The sequence below is a fragment of the Culicoides brevitarsis genome, chromosome 2, assembly GCF_036172545.1.
Source record: "Culicoides brevitarsis isolate CSIRO-B50_1 chromosome 2, AGI_CSIRO_Cbre_v1, whole genome shotgun sequence".
Classification (NCBI taxonomy): Eukaryota; Metazoa; Arthropoda; class Insecta; order Diptera; family Ceratopogonidae; genus Culicoides; species Culicoides brevitarsis.
Window position 1 is genome coordinate 23,813,089 of NC_087086.1, and position 20,613 is coordinate 23,833,701.

At 37.1% G+C, this 20,613-nt stretch overlaps 6 protein-coding genes across 6 annotated transcripts; 2 read left to right on the forward strand and 4 right to left on the reverse strand.

The window, feature by feature from the left end:
• The first annotated feature begins 4,117 nt into the window (after positions 1–4,117).
• Positions 4,118–4,507, forward strand: LOC134828787 (uncharacterized). The gene is made up of 2 exons (XM_063841774.1): positions 4,118–4,192; positions 4,256–4,507. The coding sequence occupies exons 1-2, from the start codon at positions 4,118–4,120 to the stop codon at positions 4,505–4,507; spliced, it is 327 nt and encodes a 108-aa protein (XP_063697844.1).
• Positions 4,508–4,693: 186 nt separating this feature from the next.
• Positions 4,694–6,600, reverse strand: LOC134828788 (UDP-glycosyltransferase UGT5-like). Its single transcript, XM_063841775.1, has 3 exons — positions 6,584–6,600; positions 6,105–6,253; positions 4,694–6,051 (listed from the first exon to the last, which is right to left on the reverse strand). The coding sequence occupies exons 1-3, from the start codon at positions 6,598–6,600 to the stop codon at positions 4,694–4,696; spliced, it is 1,524 nt and encodes a 507-aa protein (XP_063697845.1).
• Positions 6,601–6,864: 264 nt separating this feature from the next.
• LOC134828789 (dynein axonemal assembly factor 4-like) lies at positions 6,865–8,041 on the forward strand. The gene has a single exon (XM_063841776.1). It carries the CDS (start codon positions 6,865–6,867, stop codon positions 8,029–8,031), a length of 1,167 nt encoding a protein of 388 aa, XP_063697846.1. The 3' UTR covers positions 8,032–8,041.
• Position 8,042: 1 nt separating this feature from the next.
• Positions 8,043–9,050, reverse strand: LOC134828790 (tyrosine-protein kinase Lyn-like). The gene is made up of 3 exons (XM_063841777.1): positions 8,752–9,050; positions 8,436–8,686; positions 8,043–8,344 (listed from the first exon to the last, which is right to left on the reverse strand). The coding sequence occupies exons 1-3, from the start codon at positions 9,048–9,050 to the stop codon at positions 8,043–8,045; spliced, it is 852 nt and encodes a 283-aa protein (XP_063697847.1).
• Positions 9,051–9,669: 619 nt separating this feature from the next.
• LOC134830957 (uncharacterized) lies at positions 9,670–13,541 on the reverse strand. The gene is made up of 3 exons (XM_063844575.1): positions 12,269–13,541; positions 9,972–12,158; positions 9,670–9,910 (listed from the first exon to the last, which is right to left on the reverse strand). Exons 1-3 carry the CDS (start codon positions 13,410–13,412, stop codon positions 9,756–9,758), a joined length of 3,486 nt encoding a protein of 1,161 aa, XP_063700645.1. The 5' UTR covers positions 13,413–13,541; the 3' UTR covers positions 9,670–9,755.
• Positions 13,542–13,990: 449 nt separating this feature from the next.
• Positions 13,991–19,905, reverse strand: LOC134828629 (probable multidrug resistance-associated protein lethal(2)03659). Its single transcript, XM_063841611.1, has 11 exons — positions 19,831–19,905; positions 18,996–19,093; positions 18,327–18,939; positions 18,215–18,272; positions 17,887–18,004; positions 17,635–17,829; positions 15,873–17,578; positions 15,294–15,459; positions 15,115–15,240; positions 14,146–15,049; positions 13,991–14,091 (listed from the first exon to the last, which is right to left on the reverse strand). The coding sequence occupies exons 2-11, from the start codon at positions 19,076–19,078 to the stop codon at positions 14,056–14,058; spliced, it is 4,005 nt and encodes a 1,334-aa protein (XP_063697681.1). The 5' UTR covers positions 19,079–19,093; positions 19,831–19,905; the 3' UTR covers positions 13,991–14,055.
• Between the last annotated feature and the right edge of the window lie 708 nt (positions 19,906–20,613).

Genomic DNA, 20,613 nt, shown 5'->3' on the forward strand with positions numbered 1-20,613 from the left:
TCAGAGTTGAGCTCAAGCCCTCAAGTCTCTCCATGAGAGCTGAGCTCAAGCCTCCAAGATTTTCATTTCAATTTCAACCAATCAGAGTTGAGCTCAAGCCTTCGAGTCAAAAATATCAACCAATGAGAATTGAGATTCATCCATTAAGGTTCAAATTTCAGCCAATCAGAGTTGAGCTCAAGCCCTCAAGTCTCTCCATGAGAGCTGAGCTCAAGCCTCCAAGATTTTCATTTCAACCAATCAGAGTTGAGCTCAAGCCTTCGAGTCAAAAATATCAACCAATGAGAATTGAGATTCATCCATTAAGGTTCAAATTTCAGCCAATCAGAGTTGAGCTCAAGCCCTCAAGTCTCTCCATGAGAGCTGAGCTCAAGCCTCCAAGATTTTCATTTCAACCAATCAGAGTTGAGCTCAAGCCTTCGAGTCAAAAATATCAACCAATGAGAATTGAGATTCATCCATTAAGGTTCAAATTTCAGCCAATCAGAGTTGAGCTCAAGCCCTCAGAGTTGAGCTCAAGCCCAATGAGATTTGAGATTCATCCATTAAGGTCAAGCCTCAAATTTCAGCTCAAGTCTCTCCATAGCTGAGCTCAAGCCTCCAAGATTTTCATTTCAACCAATCAGAGTTGAGTTCAAGCCTCCAAGATTTTCATTTCAACCAATCAGAGTTGAGCTCAAGCCTTCGAGTCAAAAATATCAACCAATGAGAATTGAGATTCATCCATTAAGGTTCAAATTTCAGCCAATCAGAGTTGAGCTCAAGCCCTCAAGTCTCTCCATGAGAGCTGAGCTCAAGCCTCCAAGATTTTCATTTCAACCAATCAGAGTTGAGCTCAAGCCTTCGAGTCAAAAATATCAACCAATGAGAATTGAGATTCATCCATTAAGGTTCAAATTTCAGCCAATCAGAGTTGAGCTCAAGCCCTCAAGTCTCTCCATGAGAGCTGAGCTCAAGCCTCCAAGATTTTCATTTCAACCAATCAGAGTTGAGCTCAAGCCTTCGAGTCAAAAATATCAACCAATGAGAATTGAGATTCATCCTCCAAGATTTTTATTTCAACCAATCAGAGTTGAGCTCAAGCCTTCGAGTCAAAAATATCAACCAATGAGAATTGAGATTCATCCATTAAGGTTCAAATTTCAGCCAATCAGAGTTGAGCTCAAGCCCTCAAGTCTCTCCATGAGAGCTGAGCTCAAGCCTCCAAGATTTTCATTTCAACCAATCAGAGTTGAGCTCAAGCCTTCGAGTCAAAAATATCAACCAATGAGAATTGAGATTCATCCATTAAGGTTCAAATTTCAGCCAATCAGAGTTGAGCTCAAGCCCTCAAGTCTCTCCATGAGAGCTGAGCTCAAGCCTCCAAGATTTTCATTTCAACCAATCAGAGTTGAGCTCAAGCCTTCGAGTCAAAAATATCAACCAATGAGAATTGAGCATCCATTAAGGTTCAAATTTCAGCCAATCAGAGTTGAGCTCAAGCCCTCAAGTCTCTCCATGAGAGCTGAGCTCAAGCCTCCAAGATTTTCATTTCAACCAATCAGAGTTGAGCTCAAGCCTTCGAGTCAAAAATATCAACCAATGAGAATTGAGATTCATCCATTAAGGTTCAAATTTCAGCCAATCAGAGTTGAGCTCAAGCCCTCAAGTCTCTCCATGAGAGCTGAGCTCAAGCCTCCAAGATTTTCATTTCAACCAATCAGAGTTGAGCTTCGAGTCAAAAATATCAACCTTGAGATTCATCCATTAAGGTTCAAATTTCAGCCAATCAAGTTAGCTCAACCAATGAGAATTGAGATTCATCCATTAAGCTTCAAATTTCAGCCAATCAGAGTTGAGCTCAAGCCCTCAAGTCTCTCCATAGCTGAGCTCAAGCCTCCAAGATTTTCATTTCAACCAATCAGAGTTGAGTTCAAGCCTTCGAGTCAAAAATATCAACCAATGAGAATTGAGATTCATCCATTAAGGTTCAAATTTCAGCCAATCAGAGTTGAGCTCAAGCCCTCAAGTCTCTCCATGAGAGCTGAGCTCAAGCCTCCAAGATTTTCATTTCAACCAATCAGAGTTGAGCTCAAGCCTTCGAGTCAAAAATATCAACCAATGAGAATTGAGATTCATCCATTAAGGTTCAAATTTCAGCCAATCAGAGTTGAGCTCAAGCCCTCAAGTCTCTCCATGAGAGCTGAGCTCAAGCCTCCAAGATTTTCATTTCAACCAATCAGAGTTGAGCTCAAGCCTTCTAGTCAAAAATATCAAGGTTCAAATTTCAGCCAATCAGAGTTGAGCTCAAGCCCTCAAGTCTCTCCATGAGAGCTGAGCTCAAGCCTCCAAGATTTTCATTTCAACCAATCAGAGTTGAGCTCAAGCCTTCGAGTCAAAAATATCAACCAATGAGAATTGAGATTCATCCATTAAGGTTCAAATTTCAGCCAATCAGAGTTGAGCTCAAGCCCTCAAGTCTCTCCATGAGAGCTGAGCTCAAGCCTCCAAGATTTTCATTTCAACCAATCAGAGTTGAGCTCAAGCCTTCGAGTCAAAAATATCAACCAATGAGAATTGAGATTCATCCATTAAGGTTCAAATTTCAGCCAATCAGAGTTGAGCTCAAGCCCTCAAGTCTCTCCATGAGAGCTGAGCTCAAGCCTCCAAGATTTTCATTTCAACCAATCAGAGTTGAGCTCAAGCCTTCGAGTCAAAAATATCAACCAATGAGAATTGAGATTCATCCATTAAGGTTCAAATTTCAGCCAATCAGAGTTGAGCTCAAGCCCTCAAGTCTCTCCATGAGAGCTGAGCTCAAGCCTCCAAGATTTTCATTTCAACCAATCAGAGTTGAGCTCAAGCCTTCGAGTCAAAAATATCAACCAATGAGAATTGAGATTCATCCATTAAGGTTCAAATTTCAGCCAATCAGAGTTGAGCTCAAGCCCTCAAGTCTCTCCATGAGAGCTGAGCTCAAGCCTCCAAGATTTTCATTTCAACCAATCAGAGTTGAGCTCAAGCCTTCGAGTCAAAAATATCAACCAATGAGAATTGAGATTCATCCATTAAGGTTCAAATTTCAGCCAATCAGAGTTGAGCTCAAGCCCTCAAGTCTCTCCATGAGAGCTGAGCTCAAGCCTCCAAGATTTTCATTTCAACCAATCAGAGTTGAGCTCAAGCCTTCGAGTCAAAAATATCAACCAATGAGAATTGAGATTCATCCATTAAGGTTCAAATTTCAGCCAATCAGAGTTGAGCTCAAGCCCTCAAGTCTCTCCATGAGAGCTGAGCTCAAGCCTCCAAGATTTTCATTTCAACCAATCAGAGTTGAGCTCAAGCCTTCGAGTCAAAAATATCAACCAATGAGAATTGAGATTCATCCATTAAGGTTCAAATTTCAGCCAATCAGAGTTGAGCTCAAGCCCTCAAGTCTCTCCATGAGAGCTGAGCTCAAGCCTCCAAGATTTTCATTTCAACCAATCAGAGTTGAGCTCAAGCCTTCGAGTCAAAAATATCAACCAATGAGAATTGAGATTCATCCATTAAGGTTCAAATTTCAGCCAATCAGAGTTGAGCTCAAGCCCTCAAGTCTCGCCATGGGTGCATTCCGGGCATTCCGGGTGCATTCTGGGTGCATTCCGGGCATCCGAAATACAACTGGATTCCATCAGGAATTCACCCGAAATTTAAATAAATTGAATATTAATTTATTAGACATATATCGATCAAATATTAACATCTGAAATGCGGTCAAGTTGGACGTACGCAGTACGAATACAGCTATATCTTGTTTTAAATAAAATTAAAAAAATTGTTTTAAATTTTTAAAGAAATTCAAAAAATATTTTGCCACTATTATTTTTTAATTTGAATCTCATTTTTCAGCTTTATTTGGAGCATTTGTAAATCCTAATTGTAAAAAAATTTCTAGTATAATTTTCAAGTTTTCACTCTACCTAATTTTTAAATTACTCATTCGATTCTATAAATTGAGTAACTTGAGATGAGAGAAGATGACCCCAGAACAGAGATCTTATCAGTTAAAATTTTATTTATACAAAAGAATCATCAGTGTAATTTCGCTGTTCGATCAGTAAACAACTCTTTGTATAATAAAAGTTGAGAAAAAAACAAAATGAGGAATTTCCTCTTAATTCTTGCAATTGTAGTCACCGTTGTTTGCGCCCTGCCATTCGATCCCATTGTCAGTGTAAGTAAGTTATTATAACTTGACCCCCTTGATTGACTAATATACCAAATTCAAATTTTCAAGGACTCTTTACTATCCACAAATGAGAGAACTCGTCACGCAAGGCAACTAGATTTTTCGTTCGGGGCCGACCATGAGAGAGATCAAGGAACAGACATTTTCGCTGACCTGAAAGCCCAATTGTGGGAAAGTGTCGACCGGAAAACGCGAGTTGAGGGAGGTGCTACATACAATCAGCACTTTGGTGGCTTCAGTGGAGACGGTAATCCCAAAATTGGCGGAGTTATTCGTGTGCATCATGATTACAAAAAATAATACTTTTAAATGTATTTAGGTCGAAGGTGGAAATTGAAACTAAAGTTGTTGTTTTTATGAAAAAGGAAGTGATTAGAGAATAAAATCAGTGAATGACGTTGAATTAATGAAATAAAAAAGAGTCAAGAAATTAAATCACATTTACGTATTTTTTGGCAAATTTAGGTAAAATTTTCATTGTTTTTTTTAGTGAGTTTTCCGTTTTCTCTGTTTTTTCGATTTTTGAATATTTTCAGCACCAATGACGTTTTTCGAGCAGCAACAATTTTTGATTTTCCGACATCCAAAACCAATAATTTTAATGCAGCAATACACTATTAAAAGAATAAAAGCATAAACGTCGATCGAGTTACTTTGAATGAAATTCAACTCGGCACCGGGATAATGCATGTGTCTTGCTCCTCGATGTCTAATCACATACTCGATCCAATAGATTGCCGTATCGACTGCCGTCATCGGTTTATCACGATACAAATTTGATAACTTTTGCACTGCTTCTTTGTACTTTTTGTCATTCAGCACTTTTTCCAAGGCATTTTTAAATGTTGAATCATTCAATTCAGCTTGTGTTACAACTTCAGCCCATCTTTGTTTCCTAGCTTTTTCCGCGTTAAATCCTTGGTCACCACCGAACGGTAATGCCACCACTGGCACTGCGTGATACATCGCTTCGTTAAAGCCTCCAATTCCCATGTGAGACACAAAAAGTTTCGTATTGGGATGTGCCAAGATGTCATTTTGTGGCAGCCACTTCTTTATCATGACATTTGGCGGGAGATGCGGCAAAAGCGATGGATCTTCAAATTTCCATAAAACTCGTTCTTTTAACTTTGCAAAGTTATTTATTAATATTTGTCGTTTTTCGGTTCTCAGATCCTTGCTTTTGACATTCGTTCCAAAAGAAACAAAAATTAACCCGTTCTTGGCTTCATCGATCCACGTTTTGATATCACTCGGAAGTGGGGCTGGCTCCGAGCTCATTTGCAATCCACTAACATCAATAACATTCGGTAAATTTGGCTTGACAGTTCCTTGCGAGAAATGATCATTGGCGAGGAATAAAGAAACGTTTTTCCGCACTTCATCAAATGCGGGATATTTTTCACGTGGAAAATTGCTTTCATAATATTTTGAATTCAAGTAATTTTGGAAAACCCCAATTAATCGTTCAGCACCCACAACCAACAAATTAACAAGTCGCTGCCAAAAATTCATCGTGCCGCGAAATTTGGATGCCAAAAATATCGAAGGGACCGCTTCAGGGTGCAACGGTTGTCCAACCATCTCAGAAAATGCTCCGTTCATGGGAACAGAAGACAATACGATTGAAGGACACTTGAAATGCGCCGAAAGTCCCAGTTGAAAATTATTCATCGTGAATCCGTGAATTACTGCATCAAAATTCTCTTCTTTCATGATTTTTTGAAACGTTGGATGGTTAATAGTTGCATTTGTGGTTTCCAGTATCATGCCAATGAATCTCCCTATAAAAGCAATTGGATTCTTTGAAAATCCATGCCCTTTTGCAAAACTGTCCGTTATTTCTGTGGAAATTAAAAAATTAGGTGAAAATTTTCATTTGAATTTAAACTCTTACTTGAATGCTCGGAAAAATCCACGGGAATAACGACCTCATTGTAGGTTTCAATCACTTTGCCCGATGAATATGGACTAACAACGGTGACGTGATGTCCTTTTTTGGCCAGAGAAGCAAAGAGGGGCTCTCCAAATACCCATTGAGATTTACTTAAGGTAGGAAAGAAACATAAAATTTTATAAGAATTCGCGACTGGGAAAATACAAATAAGAAAAATAATAAACAAAATGTTACAGCGAACCATTTTGTTTGATTTAACTATGCTTAAACGTCGAGTAATTTTTATGAACTGAAAAAAACAAGTATCAAATATTGACTGTTTATCACTGATAAAATGATAAGATATGACATAATATGGATTAAAATATCGATAGACATTTTAATCATTCCAGTTCAGTAAAAGAGAAAAAAATATATAAATTTGAAAACCACGTGACCTGAAAAGTTTTCTAACCACGTGACTTGAGAAATTTACAAACCACGTAACATGAAACATTTTTAGACCACGTGGAGTAAAAAAATTTTGAACCATCATTTTGGAAATCTTTGACAGAGCTGTTCTAAAAAAATTAATAATTTTGGATTTGTAGGAAAAAGCATGTACCAAAATCCACTCAAATAGTACCTTAATTTAAATTTAAACAAATTTGAGTAAACGATTGCGCGTTGCTATTGGATACAACAAAAATGTTTATTGTTGATAAGCAATAATTTTTAAAAAATTGTTTAGATTCGATTTTAAAAAAAAATTTGAATAACCATGCCAATTTTATTAAAAGATGTAAAATGGACTCAAACTGAAGGCGAAATCAATGTCGATCTGAAATTTAGTAGCAAACTTACGAAACCAGTCGATATTTTCACATCGAAACACTACATCAAAGTCAGCAGCCCACCGTACCTCTGGGAAGCTTTTCTGTCTCATGAAATCGACACGGACGAAAGTAGATGTCAACTTTCCGCTAGTCTTGTTCAATTTTCGCTCAAAAAATGCGAGTCAATTCATTGGGAGTCACTAGAGAAGCTACAAATCGATAACGGTGCAAAAGCGCAAATCCGTGAAGAAGCCGTTAAGGAAAAACAAGAGTCGATTAAGAAGAAACAAAAAGAAACTATAAAATATAAGGAGGCCAAAAAACGTGAAGAAATTGTAAACTCCACGTCACGTGATGCCAAAACACGTGAAGATTATCAGAAAATTGTCAATCCGAAGAAAGTTATTGAGGAAACTTTAAGTTCTAAAATAGAAGAAACGAAAATTACCGAAAAAGTCGTTGAAAACCCTGTAGAAAGCCCTAAGGAGGAGAAGAAAAAAGTAGAAATTGTGCCGCCACCAATTCGTAAACCTCCTGTCGAAGTAAAAAAAGACTTACCTGGAATTCGCAAAACTAGCAACATTTCAATCTCCTTTTCGAATCGAAACTTTATCACGCCCAAACGTGAGTCGCAAGAAGATGAAGAACGGGAATGGTTGTTGAAGCAAAAAGACGTTCGCAAAGCAATTGGCTTCGATGAGGAAGACTTACGTCCCGAAGAACGAAATCCACATTGGTTGAAGGAAAAGGGCGATCACTTTTATCAACAGGGCAATTTCCTGGGAGCCATTTCCGCGTATTCCACTGCTATTCGTATGACAGACCAATATTGGGAGCTTTTCATGAATCGTGCGGCAGCTCACTTTTCCGCAGAAAATTTTCAAAAATGTGCCGAAGACTGTTCCAGAGCTTATGATTTGCTGACACCACCGTGCGAAGCTAACTTGCAGGCAAGACAAAATTGTTTGGCACGTCGTGGTGCCGCACTCGCGCGAATGGGACTGATCCGACAAGGCTACGAGGAAGTTGTGGCTGCACTAAAACTGAAATACGACAAGCAATTGGAACGAGATGCTGAAATGTTGAGATGTAAATTGCAGAATAGCGAATAAAAATCCTTTATTTAAGCATTATTTTGGTTAAATGTGGCATACAGAGCAATAAATTTATCATCATTTAAAATTTGATAGGCTTCGTCCAAGAGATTCTCTTCGGAAACAGATTCTAACTTCAATCGTTTCACAATAACGTCACTTTTTCGGTTGCATAATGCCAATTCATTTGCACCAAGTGAATGTTTGCGTATATTTTTGGCATATCCAAACTCGTTAACTGATGGAAGTGCGGCAAATGATTGTCTTCTATTAGGAGATTCTTCAATTTTAGGACATGCACGTACCAAATGGCATAATGTTACACTTTTTTCTGCAGAAATAAGACAAAATGAGAATTTTTTCCGTTTTTCAAAAATTAATTTTAAAATGCGATAAAAAAAGTTTTATCTAAAATGACTCACGATAGTAGGAAATTAATTCCGGTACCGTCTTAAATTCAACACTAGGTTGCAGACTATAATTTCCGTACTTGCTAACATTAATGCGATAATTTCTTGGACGAAATCCTCTATTCATTGAATAATCCTTGACAGTTAAGGAAAATGATCCTGGTACCGACTGCGACGGACGAACAATAAAAGTTCCCGTGCAGTTTCCAGGAAACATTATAAGACTTTCAGCTTGACGACGTGACACCTTTTCAAAATAATATCTGCAGAAGAAGAGGAAAATTTATGACCACACCTTTTTATCACTTGGTGATATTTTTTTTCTTACTCTTGAGCTCGCAACGAATTAATTTCCGCAACACTTTCTTTAGGAACGAAACCATATTTGGTATTTTTCAAATCTTTCATCAGAAGATGGTCTCGACTAATGCATTTTTTAATTAATTCCAGTACCTCGCCTTTCTTGAAAGATAATTCATTGGAAGATCGCGCTTCGTGATCCTTTAGTGCAAGATAAATTTCAGAACGATCTTTGAAATCTTCAGGCTCGAAGTAATCATTGGTTTTTCGGTACCGATTTGGAGTCGCCATGAGAGATCTCCTGGGTTTGGATCTTTGATTTCCCATTTTTTTAAAAAGTTTTTTAGTATGTTGTTTAGTGAAGAGAGGTTTTCAGATGCGACTAATTTAAAAAATAGGATGTCGCTTGTTATATATTTCTTTTACAAAGGAAGTGACAAATAGTACACTGATATCATTTTATTCATTTATCAGCGTTTTTCCAGCCGATTATTTAAAAAAACAGGATCTAAAACTGCAATCAACGTAATTTTCAAAATAAATGAATCCAGTTTTTTCAAATTTTCTGTATTTTTTTCGAAAAACTTGAAAATATTAAATTTTACTTGAAAATCATAGAAAAAATGAGTTTAACTTGCTTTATTAAAATATTTTATATTAAAATTAAATTTAAACAAACTAGTCACGCGACCAAAAACGAAATAACTTTATTAAAAAAATTGATATTGACCAATTTTTACTACGTTTACGGCCGAAAATGTTAAATATTTAAAAATAGCATAGAAAAAATATCTTTCAAAAATCTGTAACAAAAATTATTCAAAATCAAAAATTTTATTTTTAAAAAAAATTATAAGAAATTATATAAAAAATTATAGTTGAAATTTTAAATATTTTAAATTTGGCCTCATTGGATTTTTGATTTTTAAACCAAACAAAGGACAAATAATTTTTTTTCAATTATTTATTAAATTTTTATATTTTATTTCTTATCCATTAATACAAAAATGTACATTTTTAAACTGATTAAAATTAGTAAGCTGCAACACTTCCGTGAATTTCCGCCAATGCTTTCATTTTTTCCAAATCTTTGATCAATTGGTGCACAACTTGTTTCGTTTTTGAGTACGAGTCAGAATTAGAAGGTGATTCCACAATATCTTTGGGGTCATCAAAAGCCTCAAGAGCTAAAAAAAAGCAATTTTTAATAAAATAAATTCAATCGTTGAAAAATATTTTGATTCTTACCAATAATTTGCGCCTCTACTGTATTCAACCTTGCCATTGCTAAATTCTGCTGTTTCTGAATGTGTTCCAACAAATTATACTGACACTTGGCCGGATCGATTGCAGCCTCTGGTTCGGGTGCCGATGGCGTTTTTGGTTCTTGCGTGAAAATGTTGTCCTTAATATCACTTTTGTCGTCTTCGACAGTTGTTGTTGCTTCTGTCGCTACCGGGACATTTGTTCCTCCAGGCGATGAAAGTAGTCCCGCAAGAATGCTGTTATTTTGTCCGTTATCGCCAACGACGTTATTCAGATCTTTAATGTCGAACTTTATGTCGTTACTGTCAACTTTCAATGGTTGTGGATTCGTCATAGCTGGAGTTTCCTGCTTCGGTGGCGATTGTTCCCACTTTTTCGACCACAAATACATCTTTGGATGATCCTTATTGGCAGCGATGTTGATCTTCACGTCCAAGGAATGCAAGAATTTTTTGAGTTCCAGCAGGTTTCCGGTGAGAGTGTGACTTTGTTTCAGCAAATTGAAGCGATCTTGGGTCTTCTGGTACGGCAAATGGTAATTTGCGGTAGGTAATTTGCCGTCATAAAGCCAATCCTGGTCGTGAATGAATCGCATCGAAGGTCTACCACGTTGGGGATTGCGACAAATGAGACAAACGTACTTTTCGGGCACTTGACTTTCCTTGACAATTCCATTGCAGATGCCATGTTGCCAGCACAAACACAACTCACATTGAATCATGAGACCATCTTCTTCGGGATACGCACAAATGCAGTTTATAACTTCCTCTTTGCGCATCCTCACGATTTTAATGACTTCTCCATATTCGTTCACGTAATTCGTGTTTGGACTTGGACTCGCGTCGAAGCTATTACTGCCCTCGGTGGTGTGTTCCGACTGAAGTCTCGCCACTTTCGGATGCGGTTCGTTCAGACCAAAGGAGAATCTGGTGTCTTCGGAGTCTGTCATGCCCGAAGATTCACTCAATTTGGGACGTTTTGTGGGTTTTCGATTACACTGCCTCGTACTAACGGTTCCTTTGCGTTTCTTCAAACCTTTGCGACTGACCTCGTGCGACACAATAAGTGATTCTGGATCAAAATCTGGATCGACGTCAGCTTTTTTAGGCGGTTTTTCAAGATGCTCCTCGACATTCATCATTTCCAACTTGACAACAGGTTCTCGTTTGAGGACATTTTCTGCAGTAACTTTTTTACTTGTCGCTGAACTCTTATTTCCACTGGATTTTGGTGTACTAACGGACTTTGCGGTTGTTGTATTCGTCGTAGAAGCAGTTGTTGGAGTCGATGCTGGTGGTGCAACCGCTGCCGGTGGTGATCCAACAGTTAGCGATTTTCTCATGAATTTTGCTTGAGCTTCCTGTACTTCCGTATCGTCAGTTGCGGTTCTCAAATAAGCCAAATCCTGCATATTTGGACAAACTCCGAGTAATTCAGCGGTTTTTTCGTGATAATGTTTGATGTGGATCTGCAAATGGTTCTCTTTGCGGAATGTTTTGTCGCAATCCGGACACAAATAGAGATTATCCTGAACTTTGACCTTAAGGGAGCCAATAAAGACCTCGCCAGTTCCCATGCCACCGAGTCCCGGTGTCCCAGGAGTGCCTCCAATCGAGCTAAGTGATACATTTGGACTCTTCATGTCCAAACTAAGAGCTTGTTTGTAGTCCTCGGTGTATGTCAACAATCCGATTGCCTTTGCTCGTTTCTTATGCAGGCAGAAATCGTAGCGTTCCGGATCGTAAGTTTCTTTAATCGTGTCCAAATATGCTTTTAACTCCTGTTTCGAACGAAATTTCTGTCCGTCGGGACTCACCAAGATTGCGTCCCATTTTCCGCCGTAATTTCCAATACGTTGGAAGAGATGTTTCTCCCATTTTTCGGGTAAACGCCAATCATCGACAATAACAGTGTTGATTCGTCCATGAGAGAAGTCCAAATAGCTCTCTTTACCAACGGGACAATCGTTGATCCAGTAACAGCACCACTCACCGTCCTTCGGTATGTCCGGTATGACGATGTCCTTCAAAGCTGGCGTCTGAATAATCGGCTGAATGGGAATAATTGGCTCAATTAATGGCGGCTGTCCAGGTTGTTGCTTCAATTTTGTCATGTGAGTACCACGAACAATTTTTATGTACCCGTCATTGAACAAAACCTCATAAAGATCTACAAAAACATAAAAGAAAATTGGTTCTAATATGCAAATTGGTTCTAATATGAATTTCGGTTCTAATATGAAAACTTGGTTTTGAAATACAAAAAAAAAATATGCTTACCATCCTCGACCAATCGTTGAACAGTAGCAGGAAACTTTCGCGAGTCATTCCAGCGGGCCATGCATTTCTCTCCAATCGCGAATCCTTCGCTTTTCTTCGTTACTTGTGGCGGTCTCAAACGTGACGAATCCATTGGGATCCACTCATCGCTGAGCGTCGCTGATTTTTGTTTCTCATTTTTGATGAAATGAATCAAAACTTCGCCTTCGTCCGAGTCTACCTCGACAATACTGGCTTCGTGCCAGCCTCCTTCAAAGTCCTGTGCTTCAAGTTTTGTGCCAATGACAAAATTGATGGACGACGAAAGATTTTTCTTAGGCGACAGAACATCCGCTGCAGCTTTTGTTGGGGATTTTAGCTTTGATTTGCTCGATTGGCCGTCTTTTCGTTTCGGACTGCGTTTTGACAGCGCAAGGATACTACGATGTGGTCGACGTTTGTCCCGTTTTTTGTCCTTTTTAGACTTGAAGGGCAACTTGATGGAAAACTTGGTGTTGCTGGGCTTTGAGTCTTCCTTCGATTTTGTTGTCTCTGATTTGGTGGGTTTTTCTGGCAACTTTTCCGGTTCTTTTTTCTCCTCGACGGGTTCTTCTTCCTTTTTGGCAGGAGGAACCTCTTCTGGTTCCTTTTCAACTGGAGTTGCTTCGACTTCTTTTTCTGCTGGTTTTTTTGCAAGTTTGCCCGTTTTTGGTGGCGATGTCAAACTAAAGTTCGATCGTCGAGCGGATTTGCGACTCTTTTCCACTTTCTTTTCTTCTGGTTTTTCTACTGGTTCTTCGGCGGCGCCGCCTTCGGCTACAGAAACATCCTTAACACTCACATTGGGGTTTCCGGTAATTTCAGGTTTGCCGAGTTCCTCCTTCGGCAAGTCATTTACGTTGTATGTGAATACACTCGGAACGATACCTTGTTTCAGCAACAGCTTTCCTCCTTTGATTTCCTGCCAATCCGACCGTTTGAAATGTCGCGAGCACACCAAATTACTGCTCGATGGCTGCAAATTAGCATCCAGTTTGGATTTTATCGCAATTATCCAGTTTTTACGGAACTCCAAGCGCTGCGGAAATTTGTGGTATGTCGTTTCGCAGCCGTCATCCGGCCAATTTCCATTGCAACTTGGCACGCAACACTTTTTGGTGCCCATTTTTGTGCTGCTCTTGTACTTTAATCACAAATGCTACTTTTTAACTTGTTTTATGCGATTTATTTGTAGTCAGTAGTTGACAAAAATCAAAATAAAAATCGGCGATGCACGATGTATTTTTTTCCCTTTTGTTTTTCGGACTGTATTCGGTTTGTGGTTTGGGTCTCGTATGAAGTGTAGAAGTACGACGTCAAGCCTTGGAACAATATAATTTTTATTTTCTGTTCACTGATTTTATTTTAGAGGCGTAAATCAAATTGAAATTAGAAAAATTAAAAATTAAATTCGATTAAATAATTTGAATAAAAAAAATAAAATTTAAAATTACCTTATCTTTTTTTCCATATTGGCCTTTTGAAATTTATTTTTCATTTTCTTTTTTTTTTTTGAATATAAAGAAATATAGGTATGGCAATATATTTTTCCAAGGCAGAAGACGACGAAAATATTGCCATATTTGAATTTAAAGTCCGTTAGCTTTTTATAGAGATTTCCATCCACTGCCTCTACGAAAGATAGAGTTCAGAAGATATTTTTCAGATTTTAGTCATCAGAAGCCATAAAAAAATAGAACAAAATGATTTGCAATATAAATTTATTTAATTTTTTTTATAATCCTATCAATTTCCTATCCTTTTCACTTTTAATTATCCTTTTTTGAGGAATTTTTTTCGTAACTCTGAAAAAAACAATCCAGTAAATTTTTATTTTTTTTTACAGTCAATTATTTTACCTGTTTGGCAACTTCTAACAACTGTTCGAACGAAGCATTTCCTGTTTGCTTGACCATTCCATGGAAAATCATTGGGCCTTCATTAGTAGTCAACAGTTCATACGGTGGTCCAAACTCGATGGCTCTTCCAGCATCCATGACTAGCACTTTGTCAGAATCCATGACTGTGTTCAATCTATGAGCAATTGTAAGTACCGTGCAATCGGCGAATTTCGTTCTAATTGTCTCCTGGATTAGTGCATCCGTTTGTGGATCAACGTTAGCCGTCGCCTCGTCCATTACTAACACTTTATTGTCCCGCAAGATGGCACGTGCTAAACACACAAGTTGTCGCTGTCCCACACTGAAATTACTGCCACCTTCGGAAATCTTCGATAAAAGTCCCAATGGCAGCTCACTAATGGCCTCCTTGAGCTTCACTTCTTCCAGAGACATCCATAATTTGTCGTCCGTGTACTCGTCAAACGGATCCAAGTTGTATCTGAGGGTTCCGGAGAAGAGGACCGGTTCTTGCGGGATAATGGAGATTTTGGCACGCAAGTCATGCAAACCCATATCTGCTGTATTGCGAGTGTCGATGAGAATGGAACCCTCGTTGTACGACAGCCGGAAGAGAGCATTGATGAGAGATGATTTTCCTGCTCCCGTTCGACCGACAATGCCAATTTTTTCGCGTGGCTCAATGACAAATTCCAATTCGCGCAAGACACATTCCGTTTTGGGATCTGGCGCATAACGCATCGAAAGATTGTCAAAAACAATGCGACCATTCTCTGGCCATGTGGCAGGTGGTTTTTTGTCTGGCTTGGATTCCAAAGCACCTTCGGGATCAACACTGTGATATTCAACGACACGCTCTACCGCTGTCATCGTGTTTTCCAGTTCAGCTGATTGACGCATACCCCTAGAAAATTTTAAAATGTTTAAAATTTTATCAAAAAAAAAAAAAAAATTAAATTCTTTCGTTACCATTGAACCATGCCTGTCATTCCCAAAATCTGGGTGATGACTAAACCAACATTTCCTCCATTCTCGCCCATCAAGAAGAAACTCATCGTGATTAAAGTGATGTAAATCAAGCAACTTCCATCCAACCTGCAAAAAAAAAATAATGAGCAAAAAATTTTTTATTTCATTATTAGACTTACCAGAATCCAAAAGCACGACCTGCTGCTAAGAAAAGATAAAATGCTGAACTATGCAAGTCCTGATGAGCATCAAATTCATCAATCAACATTTGTTCCGCTTTGAAAGCACGAATTGTCGATAATCCGCTCAAACTTGCTCCTAAATGACTGTAAATGGGAGATCGAGCTGAAAAAAAAATTTGAAATAAAACTTTTGTTTAGTTCAAGTTTAGTTATCCTCTTAGGGCGCTTAAATTTTATTATTAACACTTTTCTAAAAAAAAAATGTTTCTTCAAAATCAAATGAAGTGGTTTTGAAATACTTTAAATAATTAAAAAAAAATTTATTAAATTTTTCGAATAAATTGATAATTTTATAATTTAAAGCTTAATTTAGGACATTAAATTAAAGAAAAAAAGATAAATTAAGTCACATTTTTGTGAAAAATGTTTTTGGAAAAAGAAGATCAATAGAAAAAAATCAACAAAAATTGTGTAAAAATAATAAATTTTTTCTTATTTTTTTCCATTAAATTTTTAACTCTTGAGACAAGCGACCAAAATTTATTTTAAAAAATCAAAATTATTAAAATTACTCACTTATTGCTTCGATCCGCTTTATATCGATACTAGTTTTCAAGTAAAATACTCTCAAGAAGTAAAAAAGAACCACCAGAACTGCCGTTGGAAGGATATACCATGGATTAACGATAGCCACAACCGTTACAATACCAACCAATGTGAGGAAAATTTGTATCATATCAATCATAATAGCTGGCAAAATCTCATCTACTTGACCCATATCCTTCGAGAAGCGATTCAAAATACGCCCAGATGGATTTGTGTTGAAGAAATACATCGAAGCTCTACTGATTCCCATGAACATGGCGTTATGCAAGTTTGCCGATGCCTTCATCGCAGCATTAAAGAACACAAAACTACGTCCAAGTGATACCACGATTGTCAGCAGAATGATCAGCGCAAAAGCATACAAATCGAAATACTCGTAGGCATAGAGATCCTTAAAGAATTGATTGAAATCGTGCCAAAATCCGTCTGTTGCGCGTACGAAACGATGTAAGTACGAAGTTTGCTCAACAATTTTTTGCTGCTCCTTATTTGTCCAGTACGTGAGGAAGTAGTCACCTCCACTAGCGAGCACCTGCGAAAACACAAAGAGGAAAAATACAACAATAAATATTCCCCAGCCACCTAATGCTTTGAAATATTGTTTGTAAACGGCAAATCCGATGCTTCCCGTGTCCGAAGTCTCTGCAACAGCCACTGGTCCACCGTCCGACATCACACTCATAACACTGACACGTTTTTCCGGTAAATCGCTTTCATGACTCAAGACACTATCTTGTCGCGATAATTGTCTTTTGACGGTTTCTGTCTCTTCCTCAGCGTTATTCAATAATTTTGCGAAATCCAATCCAGATTTGCTCAATTCATCATAAGTTCCAGTCGCTTTTACATTTCCGTGTTCCATGATGACGATTTGATGGGCGCTTTGTAAGTACTGCAGTTGATGGGTGACCAGAATAACAGCTTTTTTTCGCAAATAATTTTTGATACACTCATCAAAGAGATGTCGACCTACATGAGCATCCACCGCACTCAAGGGGTCATCCAAGAAATAAATGTCAGCATCACGATACACGGCACGTGCAAGATTAATACGAGCTTTTTGTCCACCCGACAAACTGGCACCACGTTCGCCAACCAACGTTTTATCGGCATTCGGGAACAGCGTGAAATCCCGTTCTAAGGCGCAAACTTTCACCACTTCCTGATACCGTTTCTTGTCGTAAGGCATGCCAAACAAGATGTTTTGTCGAATACTGGAGGAAAAAAGCCATGGTTCTTGCGATGCAAACGAAACGTCGCCATTGACATCAATGGAACCAGAATCGATAGAAAGTTCTCCCAAAATGGCTTGAATTAAAGATGACTTGCCGGAACCCACGGGTCCAATAACTGCAATCAATTTTTGTTTTTCCAAATTCAAGTTGACGTTATTTAACGTATTTTCCGTGTACTTTGGATCCCATTTGGCGGTGACATTGGAGATTTTAACGACAACATTTGATGGTGGAGGTGCTGGAGTGCCATTGCTATTGGACATGTTCAAATCTGCCTTTTCTTTTTCGACACGATTGCGTTCTAATTGTTCTTTGGAACGAGGAAGCTCAGGATGCATCATAAAAGTTTGAATACGACGAACAGAAACAATTGTTTCGGTTGCTTGGACGATTCCTTGAGGGAAAAGCATCATAGCTGATGTACGGAGTAAGTTGTAGTAACTGTAAAAAAATTAAATTTCAATTAAAAATTATTTTTTGTTTTAAAATTTACTCACGCTGTGACAACGAAAGCTTTTTCTGCTGTGAGGATCTGTCCAAGCAAGACATAAGTCATTAAACTGAGGAAAATGGCAGTACGTGAAGTGAACATCATGAAAGACAACATGATACCACGAATATAGGAAATACTTTTGATTGCTTTGAGTTCATTGAGACGGGCCATTTCAACAACTTTGGCAAACGGTTTTTCCCTGAAATAAAATATAATAATAGAAATCAGTTGAAAACTATTTTTTGAAGCTACTTACCACGCATACATCTTGATGACTTGGATTCCTTGAACGATTTCATTCATAAAACGCACTCTTTCATCAGTGCGCATTGCTGTCTTCAATCGAAGTGTGGCTGCGAGCTTTCCAATGTACACTATTTTCAATGAAAAATTGTGAAAAATATTTTAATTTTAAGTATTTCAAAACAAACTTTTTGTTTTTTGATTTGTCCTTGAAAAGTAGGGGTAGATAAAATATGTAAAATTTAATTAAAAATTTTTTTTTCAGATATTTTAACTTTAAGGACAAGATCAAAAAGTTAAAAATAAATCGATCTCCTTTTAATCAAAAATATAAAACTCACTTTGAATTGGCATAAAACCGAGTAAAAATCCAACTCCAGCAAAGGCTGACCATTCAATCTACAAAAATATCTTTTTTATATCAAAAATAAACTCAAAATTAAAATTACTCACCTGGTAATACAAGATGATCGTCACTGCCAAAATTTCCAATGGACTAATCCACAAATAGTGAATGAACAAAATTGACGTATCAAAGCGACCGACATCATTACTCAACAAATTCACAACTTGTCCAGACGTCGTATTACCAAGAGCATTTTTGGTCAATCGCAAACTTTTCCGGTAAATCATGCTGATTGCCGAAATACGAATTTTCATACCCAAATGCGATTGTCCCAGCATAAACGGATGTATAATGAGCAAATTCAAGGCAGTGCACAGAATAATTCCTCCCGCATATAAATACGCTTCATTGATATTTCCATCGACTTTGGAGTAGTAATTGACGAGACCTCCGATAAAAATTGGCTGCGTCATGCGAACGGCAAATTCCAGAATGAACAGCATGACACCACCAAAAGCAAGTTGCCATTTGAAGACACCCGTCATGGTACTGAGAAGTGAGGGTGGCTTATTAAGTGCCTGTTTTTTCTCGCACTCTTGATCCCATGCTTTGCAGAGTCTGTCACCAAGTGTCTCGGATTTGTGTTCGCGCATGGGCTGGTAAAGATCATCGGTGTCCAAGTCCTTTTTGCGGCCTTTCCAAAAAATCGGTAGGATCCATCTGATGTAAATTTCAAAATATTCATATCTTTTTTATATTTTTAGGAAAAAACTCACATAAATAGAACATATGAAAAAATGTTTGCCTTCTCACGTGGACATGGTGGCAGCTCACGTTGATTTCGTTTGTCGGTTTCCATTCAAAATATTATTATCTGTTGTCGGTAAAAGGAAAAATTAGCAATACAATCGGAATAGGAGTCAATCTCCTAGGAATTTCCGCAAAATTTAACCTCACGAAAGCACACTTTATCTTATCACAGAACGAAAAAAAATGACGAGTCTTGAAATTGGTAATCTTATTTTATCAAATATCAATCAAGGCAACGTAATGACAGGAACTTGATTTAGTTGAATCACTTGGAAATTGAGAGACTCGCTTGAAAAACTGATAAGACATTCTTACATCATAGAAAAAAATTGAAAATTTGGTGCAAAAAAAATACACTTGAATGAAAATTCTACTTAGATATTGTATTTTTATAGGAAAATTAACAATTGGAAAAAAAAGTGTAACATATTTTTTTTCTAAATTTTGCCTTGTAACGATGACTTGGCATTTTTTGGTTTGGGTTTATTTTACTCATATTTAGAATTATTAATTTTAAAATGATTCTGTAATTCTAAGTTCTTAAATTCTTTGAAAAATTTTAAATTTTTCATTTTTTTGTGACCAGACTTGATAAGGCTCAAGGTCCACATTTAAATATTCTTATTTTTTGATTTTTCAAAATTAATTGATAAATTTTTTCATTGTCACATAATTCTATTTAGTACAATTTTGATATTTTTCTTCGATATATAGTAGTCCTTGAAAATTTTTGAAAATATTTTTCAATAAATTAGGTACACTTTGATATTATTCAATAGATTTCAGTATAAAAATACACACTTGATCTGTGCTGTTATCACGTTAATTAAATTTTAGGCCAGAATTTGTTCCTTCATCGACTTGTTAGTTTTAGCACCCGACAAAGACTGATAATAATTCGTTTCGTTTTATCATATAAAAGTTAAGCTTATCAAATATCTTTTTGATAAAATAATTATCTGAAGATTGATAAGGCTACTGATATGGTTTGGTCAAGTGTTTGTCTGCAATAAATTGAATACACACCTGCTCGGTTGTAAAAACGTGCATATGGAAATGAGTAATAAGTAGTGTTTGACAATGTAAATATAAGAAGTGCATAAATAATATTAATTAAGAGAAAATCAAATTATATAAGTGATAAAAAAATAAATTAATTTAAATAATAAAAATAAACAATATGTTTTATCAGAGAGTTAAAAAAAATAGAATGCATTGAGAAAACTCCTTCTCGGAAAACTTTCGAGTGACAAAAAGAAAATTTTAATTTCTAAAAAAAATATTTAGAAATTTAGATTCCGGAAAAAAAATATTTTTCCATCTCCAGATTAAAATAATGCAACGTTAATATTTGTCTGGATCAAACGTGGCTCACCTCGTTCAAGTTTTAATCCGTATCCATTAAAACAAACAACGGTCCCATGAATCACTGTCAGTAAAATTTCTAGCATCATCATGACTTTACGTCATAATGTGAACCTTGATCGACATTTCTTATCAAATTTATCAAAAAGATGTGAAACGCACGCCAAAAAGATAAAAAAAATATACTGGTTCACAATACGCATAATTTGGGTGTTTTTC

What these genes read in the sequence shown, in the direction of transcription:
- LOC134828787 (XM_063841774.1), top strand. Translation starts at nt 4,118, where the DNA reads ATGAGGAATTTCCTCTTAATTCTTGCAATTGTAGTCACCGTTGTTTGC. An exon ending in CATTCGATCCCATTGTCAGT is followed by an intron (nt 4,193 to 4,255) that starts GTAAGTAAGTTA and finishes CAAATTTTCAAG; the next exon opens with GACTCTTTACTATCCACAAA.
- LOC134828788 (XM_063841775.1), bottom strand. An exon ending in GGATTTTTCCGAGCATTCAA is followed by an intron (nt 6,052 to 6,104) that starts GTAAGAGTTTAA and finishes TAATTTCCACAG; the next exon opens with AAATAACGGACAGTTTTGCA.
- LOC134828789 (XM_063841776.1), top strand. Translation starts at nt 6,865, where the DNA reads ATGCCAATTTTATTAAAAGATGTAAAATGGACTCAAACTGAAGGCGAA.
- LOC134828790 (XM_063841777.1), bottom strand. Translation starts at nt 9,050, where the DNA reads ATGGGAAATCAAAGATCCAAACCCAGGAGATCTCTCATGGCGACTCCA. An exon ending in AATTCGTTGCGAGCTCAAGA is followed by an intron (nt 8,687 to 8,751) that starts GTAAGAAAAAAA and finishes CTTCTTCTGCAG; the next exon opens with ATATTATTTTGAAAAGGTGT. An exon ending in GGAATTAATTTCCTACTATC is followed by an intron (nt 8,345 to 8,435) that starts GTGAGTCATTTT and finishes TTATTTCTGCAG; the next exon opens with AAAAAAGTGTAACATTATGC.
- LOC134830957 (XM_063844575.1), bottom strand. Translation starts at nt 13,412, where the DNA reads ATGGGCACCAAAAAGTGTTGCGTGCCAAGTTGCAATGGAAATTGGCCG. An exon ending in TCAACGATTGGTCGAGGATG is followed by an intron (nt 12,159 to 12,268) that starts GTAAGCATATTT and finishes ATGTTTTTGTAG; the next exon opens with ATCTTTATGAGGTTTTGTTC. An exon ending in AGTAGAGGCGCAAATTATTG is followed by an intron (nt 9,911 to 9,971) that starts GTAAGAATCAAA and finishes GCTTTTTTTTAG; the next exon opens with CTCTTGAGGCTTTTGATGAC.
- LOC134828629 (XM_063841611.1), bottom strand. Translation starts at nt 19,078, where the DNA reads ATGGAAACCGACAAACGAAATCAACGTGAGCTGCCACCATGTCCACGT. An exon ending in ATGACAGGCATGGTTCAATG is followed by an intron (nt 15,050 to 15,114) that starts GTAACGAAAGAA and finishes AAAATTTTCTAG; the next exon opens with GGGTATGCGTCAATCAGCTG. An exon ending in TGTTAGAAGTTGCCAAACAG is followed by an intron (nt 14,092 to 14,145) that starts GTAAAATAATTG and finishes TGTTTTTTTCAG; the next exon opens with AGTTACGAAAAAAATTCCTC.